Source organism: Azolla caroliniana, unplaced genomic scaffold (assembly GCF_043228905.1).
Source record: "Azolla caroliniana isolate FFs.n. ecotype wild unplaced genomic scaffold, voAzoCaro1.0.p SCAF_6, whole genome shotgun sequence".
NCBI classification, from domain to species: domain Eukaryota; kingdom Viridiplantae; phylum Streptophyta; class Polypodiopsida; order Salviniales; family Salviniaceae; genus Azolla; species Azolla caroliniana.
In genome coordinates this window covers 9,451,229-9,464,914 of record NW_028230441.1, presented here as the reverse complement: position 1 = coordinate 9,464,914, position 13,686 = coordinate 9,451,229, and the positions used below count along the sequence as shown (strand labels likewise).

Below are 13,686 nucleotides of genomic sequence, written 5' to 3'. Positions count from 1 at the left end.
GTGCCACAAGTCGATGTCTGACTCGGTCTTTTGTCCCTTCGCGAACATTGCGGTGCCGCCGTCAGTGGAGTCGAGGATGAACATCCTTCCGTCTCTGCGCCCTTGCGCAATCACATGGCCTTCTTCCTCAATGAAGCACCTGAGGTGTGTAAACCGAACCTCCATCCCTTGGTCGACGATCTGTCCGACCGAGACCAAGTTCTTCGTGATTGTCGGAACGTGCAGCACGTTCTTGAGTTTCCCTTTCTGCCCGACATGGCTAAGGGGAACTTCTCCGACATTCGCGATCAGATGCGGAGTGTCGTCTCCTGTTGCGACTATTCCCGGTTGTATCGGTTTTTCAAGGTACGAGAACCACTCCTTATGGCTCGTCATGTGGTTTGACGCGCCGGACTCTACGTACCACACCTCGTCCGATCTCGGGGTGCTCTGTTTCATTGAGTTTGCTTCATGTCTCGTCACGAAGACAGACCCTTCTCCGGTTCTCCCGGAGTCTTCAGCGTAGTGCGATCGTTGCCGATTTCCCTTGTCGGTATGTCTGGAGCCGTTCCCGGAACCAGTTCTCTCCGAATCGGCGCACTTCTTCCAGCACTCACTTTCCCTGTGGCCTTTCTTGCCACAGTACCAGCACTCCGCAATGGACTTCCCTTGCCGGTTCTCATTGCTTTAACTCCCCCTGTTTCCAGAGGGTCCAGAGTTGTTGTCGGCATCACTTCGGTGCCTTCTTTCTTGATCTCGTCGGCCGCCTCCATTGCGTGCCGACTCGCCTTGTCCACCACGACCACGGGGCCTTTTTCCCTCCGTGTACAACATTCTGTTGTCGGTGTGCGTGCTTGTAGACGCACCCGCGTGGTTCTCCTCTACCAGGAGCATCGACTGTAAGTCGAAAAAGGACGGCGTATTCTCCCGGGTACACACAGCCGTTCGGAACGCTCCGAACTTCGACGCCAAACCTCCGAGACAGATCTGGACCATTTTGCTCTCCTCGATGTTCACCTCTATGGAGGCGAGGGAGTCGCAGATATCCTTGATCTTCGAGGTATAGTCCGCCACCGACAAGTGGCGTTGTCGTAGGTTGCTCAACTCCTGTCGGAGCTGAAGCTTCCTGGCTGTGGTGCTCGCGGCGAAAATCTTCTTCAGATTTTCCCACACACCCTTCGGCGTCTTTGCATCCCGAACATAGCTCAATAGTTGTTCACCCACACACGACGCGAAGCAGTATAGTACCCTGCTCGCCGATTGCTCCCACAACGGGAAGTCTCTGTGTGTCGATTCGGGTGCCGCGTCATTAGCTCCTTCGACATAACTCCAGTAGCCATGCCCGAGCAGGTACTGGTGCATCTTGTAGGACCAAGACGCGTAGTTGGTTCTGTCGAGCTTCTCTGTTGGAAGCGAGCTCGCCATGCCTCTATCCATCGTTCTTCTTGTTCTTCTTCGTCAAGCTGTGTCGGCTGCAGAGAGGTTCTCGACCCTCGCGCTCTGATACCATGTAGAAAGTAGCGTGCGGAAGCAAGTATGAAGACAGAACAGAGGAAGGAAACTCAGGTTCAATGGAGAGCTTAGGCTTACACGGTATACGCGGGAGAGACAGAGAGAAACACAAAAAATACTATATTCAATAATAGTGCTCAGTCTGTACATAAGACGTGCTCAGTGAACACTTTTATACAAGTCCTGGAAGGACTGACCGAAGTACTGACAGTACTTCAATGCTCATTAAGAGCTCCTACACTAACTCCCAAATATTTTCCTCACGGAATATCTTTCCTAACGACCTCCCGGTTTACGCACTCGGCCTAACCGATTGGTCCCAGCCGATCCGGTCCTCGGCTTCTTTAGCCGATCTGGCCGATGTTCAGCTTGTCTCTCAACAAAACTCAAGTTGGATGTCTGGGTAGAGGCGGTGCGGTGCAAACGGTTGTTTATTTAATTAATCTCTCACCGTCCAAGGCCATTAAGCTTCAAGTGTTGCAGGCACTATGGTTGGGTACGCAACTGAACTACGACTGGCTTCGCATATTCGGGTGCAAAGAATATGCACACATACCAAGGGAGAACTGAATGAAGCTAGCCCGCCATTCGAGAAAATCTATTTTTCTTGGCTATGGGACAGACGGCAATTTCGGCCTTTCGCTATGGGATCCAGAGCACAAGAAGTTAATAAAAAACAACGATGTAGTCTTCAATGAATTAGCAAGAGTGTGAGTTTCAACCTCTCTCAAAATGACTCAGAGGCCGAACTACCAAATCCTGAACCCGAATTGGCTAATGAGACGAAAGTTGAATCCGAATCGGCTCGAAAGTTGATGTAAACGATTACTTGCGGAAGCGTTAGAAAACAGACAAATTAGGGAATACACAGAGTACACGGGAGAGACAAAGAGAGCAGAACATAAAAGCTATATTCAAAAATAGTATAATCACTCTGTACATACAACTATCCTCAGTAACATTATTTATACAAGTCCTCATGGGACTGACAGAAGTACCGCGTACTTCAATGCTCACACGAGCATCTGACACTTACTACGAGACTATAATTGCCTAGTAGTCTACACTAATACTAGGCTTCCAGTTACTTATTGGATCCGGCTAATCGGCTCCCCAGCTCACCGGCTTTGTTACTTGCTGGCTCGGTTGCTCACAGCTTACCGATCCGTCTCGCTTGCCGGCTCAAGCTTATTCAGCCGATCCGGCTCTTGTTGAGCTTGCCACTCAACACTCCCCCTCAAGCTCAACTTGAGGTTGAATCTTAGTGTCAGTCTCTGTGGCAGCCGGTTCTTCCAACCGACTTCTCCTGGCGTTTCTCTGCCTTGCTCGTGCTCCTCGTCCGGTCCGGTTCTGTTTGCCGCAACCCCTCTTGTTCTGCACGTCTCGACCTTCTTGGTCGGTATGTCTACTCAATAGGCCCCTGTCAGCTCCTTCGCTGCTATGACTCCGGCACTTATCGATCTGTCGGTTTCTCCATGATGGCATCGACTTCCACTGCATCCATGTTTGCTTGTCCTTGAATTGATCCGGTTCTTCCGAATCTGTGTTTTGAACCGAATCGACTGTCTCCGATTCGTTCCAGCTCTTGTCCGAATCGGTTGCTCCCGATTCGTCTTCTGGTTCCAAGACCTTCACCACATTGGACCATGTCCGGGTCTTGGCCTTCTTCCTCCGGTCGGCTCAGTCCTTCTTGACTTTCCCTTCGTCAGTTCTTCCCTCATCGGCACAATCTGCAGTCTCTTTGCCTTTGCCCGTTCCGGTGTCCTTGCCCGTTCTCCCCCTCAAGTGTGGCACGTCGAGATGCTGAACACCAAGCATTTCGGTGAAGTGCTGCAACTTGTCCGATCCAAGCAGTTTGGTGAAGATGTCGGCAACTTGCCGATCCGTGTGAACATACCGAAGTTCGACCTCACCGCTCAGGACACGCTCACGCACAAAGTGATAGTGCACTTCTATGTGCTTTGTGCGAGCATGGAATACGGGGTTCTTAGCGAGTTGCATGTTGTTGATGTTGTCACAGTAGACCAGAATTGGGATTGGGACCTCGATCCATAGGTCTTGCAGCAGTCGCCAAAGCCAAATGGCTTCACAGGTGGCAAGGGTAGCGCCACGATACTCAGCCTCAGTGCTCGATAGAGCAACTGTTGGCTGCTTTTTGCTACTCCATGCAACAACCGCGCTACCTAGGGAAAACATGTAACCTATCCGCGGTTCGGATCACCTCGATCCCTAGAAAATAATGAAGGTCCCCTAGATCCTTCATCTCAAATGCGTCCGACAACTGGACTTGACGCGGTTGATTTCTGGAACACCCGTTCCGGAGATGACTAGATCATCAACATACAGCAGTATACATACCGGACCGGCTGAGCCTTGCCGGATGAACAATGAAGAGTCCGATTTGGAGGCCACAAACCCCATCTTACGCAACCGGTGCGTGATCTTCGCATTCCAAGCTCGAGGGCCTTGCTTCAGGCCGTACAATGACTTCTTCAGCCGGCATACCGCTGACTTGTTCATCTCCGATTGAAAAACGAGAGGCTGAGTCATGAAGACTTCTTCTTCAAGATCACCGTGAAGAAATGCATTCTTCGCATCCATCTGATGAAGATGCCACCCCCTTGCCGCAGCAACCGCCAGCACCACTCGAACCGTCGTCATCTTCGCTACAGGAGCGAAGGTCTCATCGTAGTCGATTTCGTGGGTTTGCGTGTATCCCTTCGCCACTAACTGGACTTTATACCGGTTAACAGAACCGTCGGCATTGTACTTTACCTTGTATATCCACTTGCATCCGATCGGTTTACAATGACGAGGAGGGTCAACCAGGTCCCATGTCTTGTTGACATCAAGTGCCCGCATTTCTTCCTTCATAGCGGCACACCAATTTGCGTCCTTGGCCGCTTCTGCGTAGCTCTCCGGCTCACGCACCTCCGCCACCTTAGTGATGTACGCATAGTGATGTGCCATGTACTCATTGTACCCGTACCGCTTGACGGGATCCTTTTGGCAGGTGGACCGGCGTAACTCACTGTTACCCGGTTTGAGGCCCTTCTTGGCCGGTTTGGTCTTCGTTGCCGAAGATCCGCCTTTCTCCTTGCCAGAGTTGGATGCACACTGATCCGACTCATCGTTGCCGGTTTCGAATTCCGGCATCTTCTTCTTCCCCTTCTCTTTATGCGTGAACAGTCTCCTCGGTTCCTTGCACGAGGAGTGCACGACAGAGTCTCCACTACTCGTCGGTTCCTGATCGGACTGGTCAGATTGACTCAGTCTCTCGTTCGGCCCGCTCAGCCGGAACGATTCCGGACTCTCATCTTGAGTCCATGCTTCATCATCCTCTACCTGGGCCAGTTCAGGCTCACTAGCCTCATCCTCCGGCACCAGCTCAAATTCGGAAGTCAGAGTTGGTAAGGAGTACCACGATGCCAATTCATCAAACTCGACATCTCGACTAACTCGGACCTGCCTTGTCCGGGGGTTATAACACTTATAACCCTTTTGCTCTTGAGCATAGCCGACTAGGATGCATTTTCCCAATTTTGCACCCAACTTCCTCCGCTTCTCATCCGGTACATGCACATATGCAATGCTACTGAAGATCTTAAGGTGTCTCAAATTTGGCTTCCGCCCGAAATACAGCTCGTGAGCTGACACCTTGTCACTGATCCGGTTCTAGATGTAGACAACCGTTCGGACTGCCTCCGCCCAGTAGAATTTGGGCATGCTCTTTTCCTCCAGCATTGCCCTTACCGCATCGATAAGCGATTGGTTCTTCCTCTCGGCAACACCATTCTGTTGCGGTGTGTATCTGCAGTTGAACTCTCGCCGAATTCCCGTTTGTTGCAAATAACTGTTGAATTGGCCGGAAAAGTATTCTTTCCCGCCATCCGACCGTAGGCATTTGATCTTCCTCTCCGATTCCCGTTCCACCATGCTTTGGAGACTCCGGAAACACTCGAAGAATTCACTCTTCCGCTCAATGAGGTAGATCCATGTGTGCCGCGTATAGTCGTCGATGAAGGAGACGAAATATCGACTCCCGCCAAGACTAACATTCTGTGCCGGTCCCCACACATCCGAATGGATTAGGTCGAGCTCGTTATGGCTCCGGTTACGTTCGGTAGGGAATGGAAGCCAGTGTTGCTTCCCGAGTTGGCAGGCTTCACATACTTGGGCCTTCCGGCCGTTGAACTTCGGCAAACCGAAAACAACTTGTTTCATTTGCAGGTCTTGAAGCCTTCGGTAATTGACGTGGCCTATCCGCTTGTGCCATAGGTCGATGTCCAATTCGACCTTCTGTCCTTTTGCAAATAGAACGGTGCCAACGTCATTGGTGTCGAGGATAAACATCCTCCCGTCTCTGTGTCCTTGCGCAATAATCTGGCCCTCTTCCTTGATGAAGCACCCAAGGTGCGTAAACCGCACCTACATCCCTTGGTCGATGATCTGTTTGATCGAGACTAGGTTCTTCGTGATTGTTGGAACGTGTAATACGTTCATCAGCTTCCCCTTCTGTCCAATGTGGGTCAAAGGGACTTCTCCGACGTGCACGATTGGGTGACGAGTGTCGTCTCCGGTTTCGACTACTCCTAGTTGATCCGGTTTCTCCAAAAAGGAGAACCACTTTTTGTGGCTCGTCATGTGGTTCGACGCACCAGAATCAACATACCACACTTCCTCCGATTTGGAAGTGGTCTTCTTCATCAAGTTCGCCTCGTGCTTCATTACCAAGGCTGTCCCGTTACCGTTCTTGGATCCTCCCGATCCCTTCACATAGTGCGAGCTTTGCAGGCCATCCTTGCTGGCCTTGCCGAATCCGAACTTATCCGAATCGGCTCGTTTTCTCCAGCACTCGCTTTCTCTGTGGCCCTTTTTGCCACAGTACCAGCATTCCGTTGCTGACTTCTCTTGTCGTCTTCCGGTGTCGCCATGACTCCCCCTACCTGAGGGAGTCCCGGAACTGCTGTCGACACGTTCTCTGTGCCTTCGTTCTTGCTCTTGCCGGCCGCCTCCATTGCGTGCCGACCCACCTCATCTACCACGCCCACGGGACCGATCCGCCTCCGTGTACAGCATCCGGCTGTCAGAGGGCGCACTAGTTGACGCACCAACGTGGTTCTCCTCTACAAGGAGCATTGACTGTAAGTCGAAAAATGACGGCGTATTCTCCCTTGTACACACCGCCGTTTGGAACGCTCTGAACTTAGACGCCGGGTCCCCAAGACAGACCTGTACCATCTCGTCTTCCTCTACGGTAACCTTGATAGAGGAAAGCGAGTCACAGATATAGTCGATCCAACTCAGCCCATGCATGTATATATGGTAAATATCCGAAGAGTCCAAGATATATCTGATCCTATGTACGTGGATGACATGCTCATTGCAAGATGTGATAGAGCCGAAATTGGGAAATTGAACTGGCAACTTCAAAAGAAATTCTCAATGAAGGAACTTGGAGAAGCCCAACATATTTTGGGCATGAGGATAGAGCGAGAAAGGACGAAGAAGATCCCACGGCTCTCCCAGCCTAAATACATCCAAAAGGTGTTGAAGAGGTTCAACATGGACAAGTTGAAACCTGCACTGACTCCGCTCTCAATGTCGATCCGACTATCGGACATAGAGTCTCCCTCCACAAAGGTTGATACAGAGCAAATGAGAAAGATCCCCTATGCATCGTCAATAGGAAGACTCATGTACGCAATGGTAGCCATCCCAACCTGACCTTGTGTATGTTGTAGGCACTACCAACCGCTACATGTCAAATCTACAGAGGAAGCATTGTGAAGCAATAAAGCACATACTCTAATACCTTCGGAGAACAGAGAATACACAACTACCATTCGGTCCAAATCATCAGACCAAAGTCAAAGGCTTTACTAGCACTGATTATGCTGGAAATCTCGACAATCGAAAATCAACATGAGGCTATGTCTTCACCTACACAGGTTGAGAGATTTCATGGAAGTCAAAACTCCATGAATGTATGGCCCTCTTCACAATAGAGGCCAAATACATTGTCGTGTCTGAAGTAGCCAAGGAACTAGCTGCCACGAATGTCGGTCAACTTTTCGATCAAGAACTGAATCGTGAATCTAGCTCCGATTCATAGAGCACAATACACATCATGCGGAATCCTGTATATCACTAAAAAACGAAACGCATAGAGGTGAGGTATCATCATATTCGGGAAGCTCAAAATCCAAAAAATTGATACCGAGGTGAACATCGCTGATTTTCCTAACAAAGCCACTCCTAGATCATCGCTTCAAAGCACTAAGGAGACAAATGGGACTATGACAAGCTAAAGAAAAAGGGACAACTGAATCAAAGGATGTAAGAAAAGGGTTGAAGGTAGAAAGGGCCGAATGGCCTAAAAAGGCCAAAAGAGTCATTAAAGACAAAAGGGCTACAAAGGGCCGAATCAAGCATTGAGTCGAAGAGTCGACTGGTCGAAGGGCCAAAGGAGATGACCAAACTTACTCGAGCACTCTGATTCGGATAATTCTTTCATAGCTTGTAAAATTCTTTTAATTGTAATAAATTTAAAATTACGGGGGAGACTACCCCTAATCTGTTGTAACTATAAGGGTAGTCCTTTTACAGGGGAGTTTGTTGGACTAAAAGTCCTACCCCAAATCATTGTATTCCTAGTGTGAACACTCCTTGGAGTTAGGGCGTCGTTACTCCAAGTATAAATAAGTGTAGTTCTAGTCTTTGTAAAGAAGTTCGGTGGTTTTTGAATGCAATCATTCTTTCTCTGTGCCTATCATCGCATAACTATCTCTTTCTCTCTTATTCTCTATGTATATTTTGTTTGTGCTTGAATAGTACACCATCTCTCTTACTTGATTTTTGCTTGCTTGTTCCTACTAACAAGATCCATACATATATATATATAATTCCATATACATTTTCAATTAAGGCAGCACAGGTGTCATTATTGATAACTCCATGACCACGCGAGGAGACCATGGATGTGAGTGGTGAGCCAAGAAGAGATCTCAAATGTCAATTGAATCCATTTGCCAAGCTTTCATCAATATATTCTCTAACTTCATGTGTAACAAAAATCTCCCTTATGTGTACATCCTTTACGAATAATTATCGGCACTCTCTGCTTAACCCTCAAAAAGACAGAAAATGAGTATGCATTGACCCATAATTCCACAAATAACACATAATTAAGTGATCTTTTGGGATTGAGGGAAATGAAGAAAATCTTGGGGCATTCTAGTTTTTCTCAATTAAATGTACCCTTTCCTATTCATTGTTGAACTCACTACTAAAGGAGCATATTTCCATAATGACCTTTGATTAGATTTAAGATTAATAATAAAATGGAGAGGAGGAAGGAGATAGACCAAAATCAAGAGTTCATAACATGTAAATGTTGTGGGATTCACAATTTTTTGTTCAAATTAATGTACCTCACTTCACTCTATTGTAATATAAACTCCACCAACTAACAATCGACAACGGTTCGGTTTGAACCGAACCGAACCGCGAAACTGTGACTTAACGGTAATGGTTCGGTTTGGGGTGAACAGTTTGGTTTGGTTTTAACAATTTAATGGTTTGATGGTTTGCAAATTTAATTAATTTTTTTAGACAATCTTTTCATTTTTAAGTCTAATTCTCATATTTTTAGGATTAATGGTTTGGATTTTTACTAAACAGTTCGGTTTAAATGTTTTTGAGGCTCAGTTCGATTCAGTTCAGGTTTCAAAAAATTTAAACGGTTCGGTTTGGACACTCTCGAACCGAACCAAACCATTGCCGATTGTTACCACTAACACAAGGGAGCAATGGGTAAACTATTATCTCTTATGATCTATGAGTGGGGAAAAACTCACTTGGAGCACCTTGTCTTTATTACATGAAAAGAGATGTCCTAGGTCTACATCGATCATAGCTTATAAGACACATCTTTAATTTATCAGTACAACCTCTTTATTGTTTTTGAGAAAGTTTGATTGAAATGGCTTGTAAAGTCTTCCTTTAAAAATAAAAAAATTAGTCAAGGTTTCCATCCACAAAGAGGTGAACATTTTGTTTTCATGTACGTCCATATTATTTCTTCCCATGGATGCCTTGAAGGGTCATTATTTGAAAGACCTGTTCAAATCTTGTTTAAGGGAAATACATGAACCATAATCAATACAAATCACTTCCACATCCCATCCACGTCAATTTTAGAGAACCAAAAAGCTAATGTAAGTCTAAAAACATGAATGCAATCGATGTGTTGAGTGGAGGATAGATAGAGAAGTTATGAGCAAGGTTCCAAGGAAGGGTATGCACATGGGTGTCCTAAATAAAAATGCTCCTGATCATAATATATAGAGGGGGGCCTATATGTATGTCTACCTTCTATATTAGAAACTCAAAAACTAAATATACTATACTTTAGAAATTCAAAAGCTATCCTTTCGGATATATTATTTAAATATGTAATCTCTTTGGTTCTTACTTTATAGAGGGGACTTCAAATATCATTATCATCTTCTATTTATCAAGAGAGAGGGAAATCTTTTTAAAGTCCATGAGAGAATAATTGCGATCTAAGTTATGGGCCATAGCATATGGTCAAGATGAAAGTTCGCTTCTCTCAACTTTATGACTTTAATGCTATAACATAAACTATTAAGCTAACGTCTAGAGAGAGTTGGTCTTTATTTTTTCACTACAATGATTAAGGATAACGTGACAAAGATTCCTTAACTACCCAGTTGATAAAGCCATTGGGGTGGTTATGACACAATATAAGGTACGGAGTCATGAATTTTGGTCACCCTTTTTAATATGGGTAAGCGTTTTTCCTTTAGCAATTGTATAAGGAATGGTTTGACTACCTTCGGTATCCGGGGTCTATAGTATAATTAGAGTATGACAAAGGGGTTTCCGTTTGATGGTAATTGCAAATCGAACAAATGCATAGGTTGAATGGAAAAGTGATTTGGTAGTTATATCTTGGTTGCAATCCTCGAACGAAACGCCTTTGTGTCATCTAGTCTTACAACACTTGAGAGGTTTTATTTTGCAATTAGAGATATTCACTACTGTAATAACTTAGGTTCTTTGTATTGCCAAACTGTTTGAGAAGATGTTTCTCTATACACTGTAGCTTCGATGTCTCTATACATTCATCCAAAACCACGCATGCACATGCACACACACACACACACACACTTGTACACATGGAGATGTATGTATGTATGTATGTATGTAGTATAGCAATGATGAATGTAGGAAGGTTATGCAATATCTAAGGTTATGCAATATCTGTTCACCCATTACTAATGGGAGTGGCAACAAGCCAAGTTATTGGAGGTGCATACACACAGGGCGTCGATTTAGGTCATTTGTTCACTCGATAACAACCCTGAAATGAAGCACTTAGGAATAGGGGCATAGGGAGATTTGTTCATTCCTTAGGAACATCGTCACCCAAGGGGGCAAGACTCAAGACTCGACAAACGTATGCATCCGTGCGTGTGCGTGTGCATGTGTGTTGTGTGTGTGAGTGCGTGCGTGTGCGTGTGCGTATGCGTGTGCGTGTGTGAATGTATGATGTGTTGGTGGGGTCAATGAAAACAAGTGTGTTTCAAAAGTCAAGGGTCAAGCAAAAAAACGAAGAGAAGACTCCATGACAAAGACAGGACTCTAAGACAAAGTCAGAGAGAGTTGGGAAAGATGGTTGAAACAGAAAAGTAAGTCGCCCACAGATTTATCATCATCATGAATCGTGATCATCCCACCTTCTTCTTCTTTCCTCCTTAAATTGGACCTCACTCACCTTCATCATCCATCCATCCATTCATTCAGAGACCTACAGACTGACAGAGGCAAGACTACCTCTCTCTCTCTCTCTCTCACTGGATCATCGAGAGGCTTCATAAATCCTTCTTCTTCTTCTTTCCTTGGGTTTCTGCTTTCTTGGATCCTGTTCAATTTGAATTTGATTTTTCATTTGATTTGATTGTGTAGGGTTTCTCTTTGCAGCGATCATCAAAAAGAATTTAAGCTTAACTTAAAAGGCCATGGCTGACGAAACTTATGCGCATCATCGGAAAGAAGAAGACGTAGAGATAAAAGGAGAAGAGAAGATAAGAGGGGGAGGTGAAGAAGAAAGTAGAGAGAAAGAGAAAAGGAGACAGGAAGAGCAGGCAAAAGAAGCACTGAGAGCAGTGTTTGGAGATGTGGACGCCAAATCCAGCCCTGTAGTCGTGAGGAGCAGAGGTTTTGCGGGGGTTCCCCCATTCTCTGAATATCACGGAATGAAGGAGTCTACCTCAGGCCCCAATTCTTCGTCTGGGTATGCACCTCTCGTCTCTTCTTTCATTTGTCGAGTCTGTTGATTTTAAATAGTTTGATCTCCTGCAGATATGTGGTCAGATATGTGGTCATATGGCTTCTTGTCTCATCCATCCATCCATCCATCCATCCATGATTCCAAAAGGCTCACATAATTTTCTGGTTCTTCTTTTCTTGTCATAGGACCCAGGGAAGACATGGAGGCGGACAGAACAACCAACTAGAAGATGGAGGTCCAGATGGAGGAGGTAATGGTGGCTATGGCAGACAAGACGAAAGGCCAGGAAGACAAGAAGAAGAAGAAGAAGAAGAAGGTCGCCCATGAGCATCCTCAATTCATTCAATAAGCATTTCGCAGGATAATGCGCTTCTCATTATGCAATTATGTATATGTAACTACCAAAGAATCCAACTTTTTAAAATTCTCCTCCATATTCAGTAGATCTTCCGATTCTTGAACCAGCCATCCATCATTTGATTGTGTTTGAATGCTTCCTTCATTCTCATGCTTAAATCTACTCAGAAACCAGTAATTAATCCACTGTATCCTATCCATTCATGGCTTTTTAATATGATTTGCATACCTACATGGTTTTTTTTTAATCAAAGTCACCATATTATTCCAAATCCTCATCCAAGCGTAACAATCAGTCTTTTCTCATGTTTGGGGCACTCACTTTGCTCAGACCACCCAGAGAAATTGGCATATCCACGGATTAGGTCCTACCCTAGAGAGTATTGGCTCCATCTGGCTCTGAATAGAGCCACTCTTACTAGGCTTAGCTACATTCAGATGCCTTCAAAACCAAACTTCCTCTAAATTTGGATAATTCTCCATACATACTTGGGTGGAAAATAAGATCTCTGTGTTTATTTAAATAGCCTAGGGTGTAATCAGCCCCTAAATTTGAGGGTAGGGATGCCCTAGAGGTGGACGTGTGCCTCAAATTTATATGGTAGGATGAATTGTTGCATTGTTTGGTGCATATCATGAATCACAAGAGTAAGAGTGAGCAACTGCTCAACTCAAGTTTGAACAGAGTCATCAAACCGATTTTAAACGGTTTGGCTGTTCACCTCAGGTCAGTTCAGGTTTTAGCTTTCTTAGCCAGTTTGAGCGGAAACTCTATAGTGCCAAAATTGGTCAAACCGGTTTTTTAACGGTTTTGCGGTTCACCTCATGTCAGTTCAAGCTTGAGCTTTCTTAGCCGGTTTGAGCCAAAACTGTACAAGGCCAAATTGGTTAAGCCGAAACTGAACCGTTTGCCAATTCCTAGACAAGAGTATAGGTAGACCTTAAAAATAAACACCATGCTCTCTTTAAAAATGTTTATATAATAATGTAAGAACATAGAAAACATATGAGCTTCTTCTTCAACAAAAGGGAAACCCTTGACTACTAAGGTCAAAGAATCGCACGTATGTTATGGAATTATGTTCTCGATTCCCCACTTGGACATTATTACCTCTCTCTCTTATATGATGGATCCCTTGGAAAAGGTCATGAAGGAATTCTTTAGTATGCATTATGATATGTTGGATGTGAATGTGTGTGGGGCACGATTGAGTTGGGGAATATGGTGCTGCTTGTTTAGGAGGAAGCCTTAGTGTACACAAAATGATTGATGATACAAATCAGAGGATCATATATGAAATATTTGGGTGTACCTCAAAGGTACACAATGTTTTGTGAGTGAAGATCGTGCAATCTCACAACAAAATGTTTGTCATGAAACACGTGAAGAAAAATTGAAAAACAAGATTGAGGATGTGTTTAAATATGTAAAGATAATTAAATAGGGACGTATGAGACTAATTCATGTCTTTTACTACAATGGCTTTTGGAATTGCAATAGATACCCATTGAATGGGGGG

General features: G+C 45.2%; 1 protein-coding gene across 2 annotated transcripts; it reads left to right on the top strand.

The window, feature by feature from the left end:
- Window positions 1-11,227: 11,227 nt before the first annotated feature.
- LOC147863025 (uncharacterized) lies at window positions 11,228-12,396 on the top strand. Of its 2 annotated transcripts, none has more exons than XM_087321346.1 (3): window positions 11,228-11,342; window positions 11,485-11,812; window positions 11,995-12,396. In XM_087321346.1, the coding sequence occupies exons 2-3, from the start codon at window positions 11,538-11,540 to the stop codon at window positions 12,134-12,136; spliced, it is 417 nt and encodes a 138-aa protein (XP_087177472.1). In that variant the 5' UTR covers window positions 11,228-11,342; window positions 11,485-11,537; the 3' UTR covers window positions 12,137-12,396. The 2 variants fall into 2 exon arrangements, with proteins under 2 accessions (XP_087177472.1, XP_087177473.1); XM_087321347.1 differs by having other exon boundaries at window positions 11,242-11,342; window positions 11,500-11,812.
- The last annotated feature ends 1,290 nt before the right edge of the window (window positions 12,397-13,686 follow it).

Coding starts and splice junctions, on each gene's coding strand:
- LOC147863025 (XM_087321346.1), top strand. CDS start 11,538: ATGGCTGACGAAACTTATGCGCATCATCGGAAAGAAGAAGACGTAGAG. Junction 11,813..11,994: donor GGCCCCAATTCTTCGTCTGG/GTATGCACCTCT, acceptor TTCTTGTCATAG/GACCCAGGGAAGACATGGAG.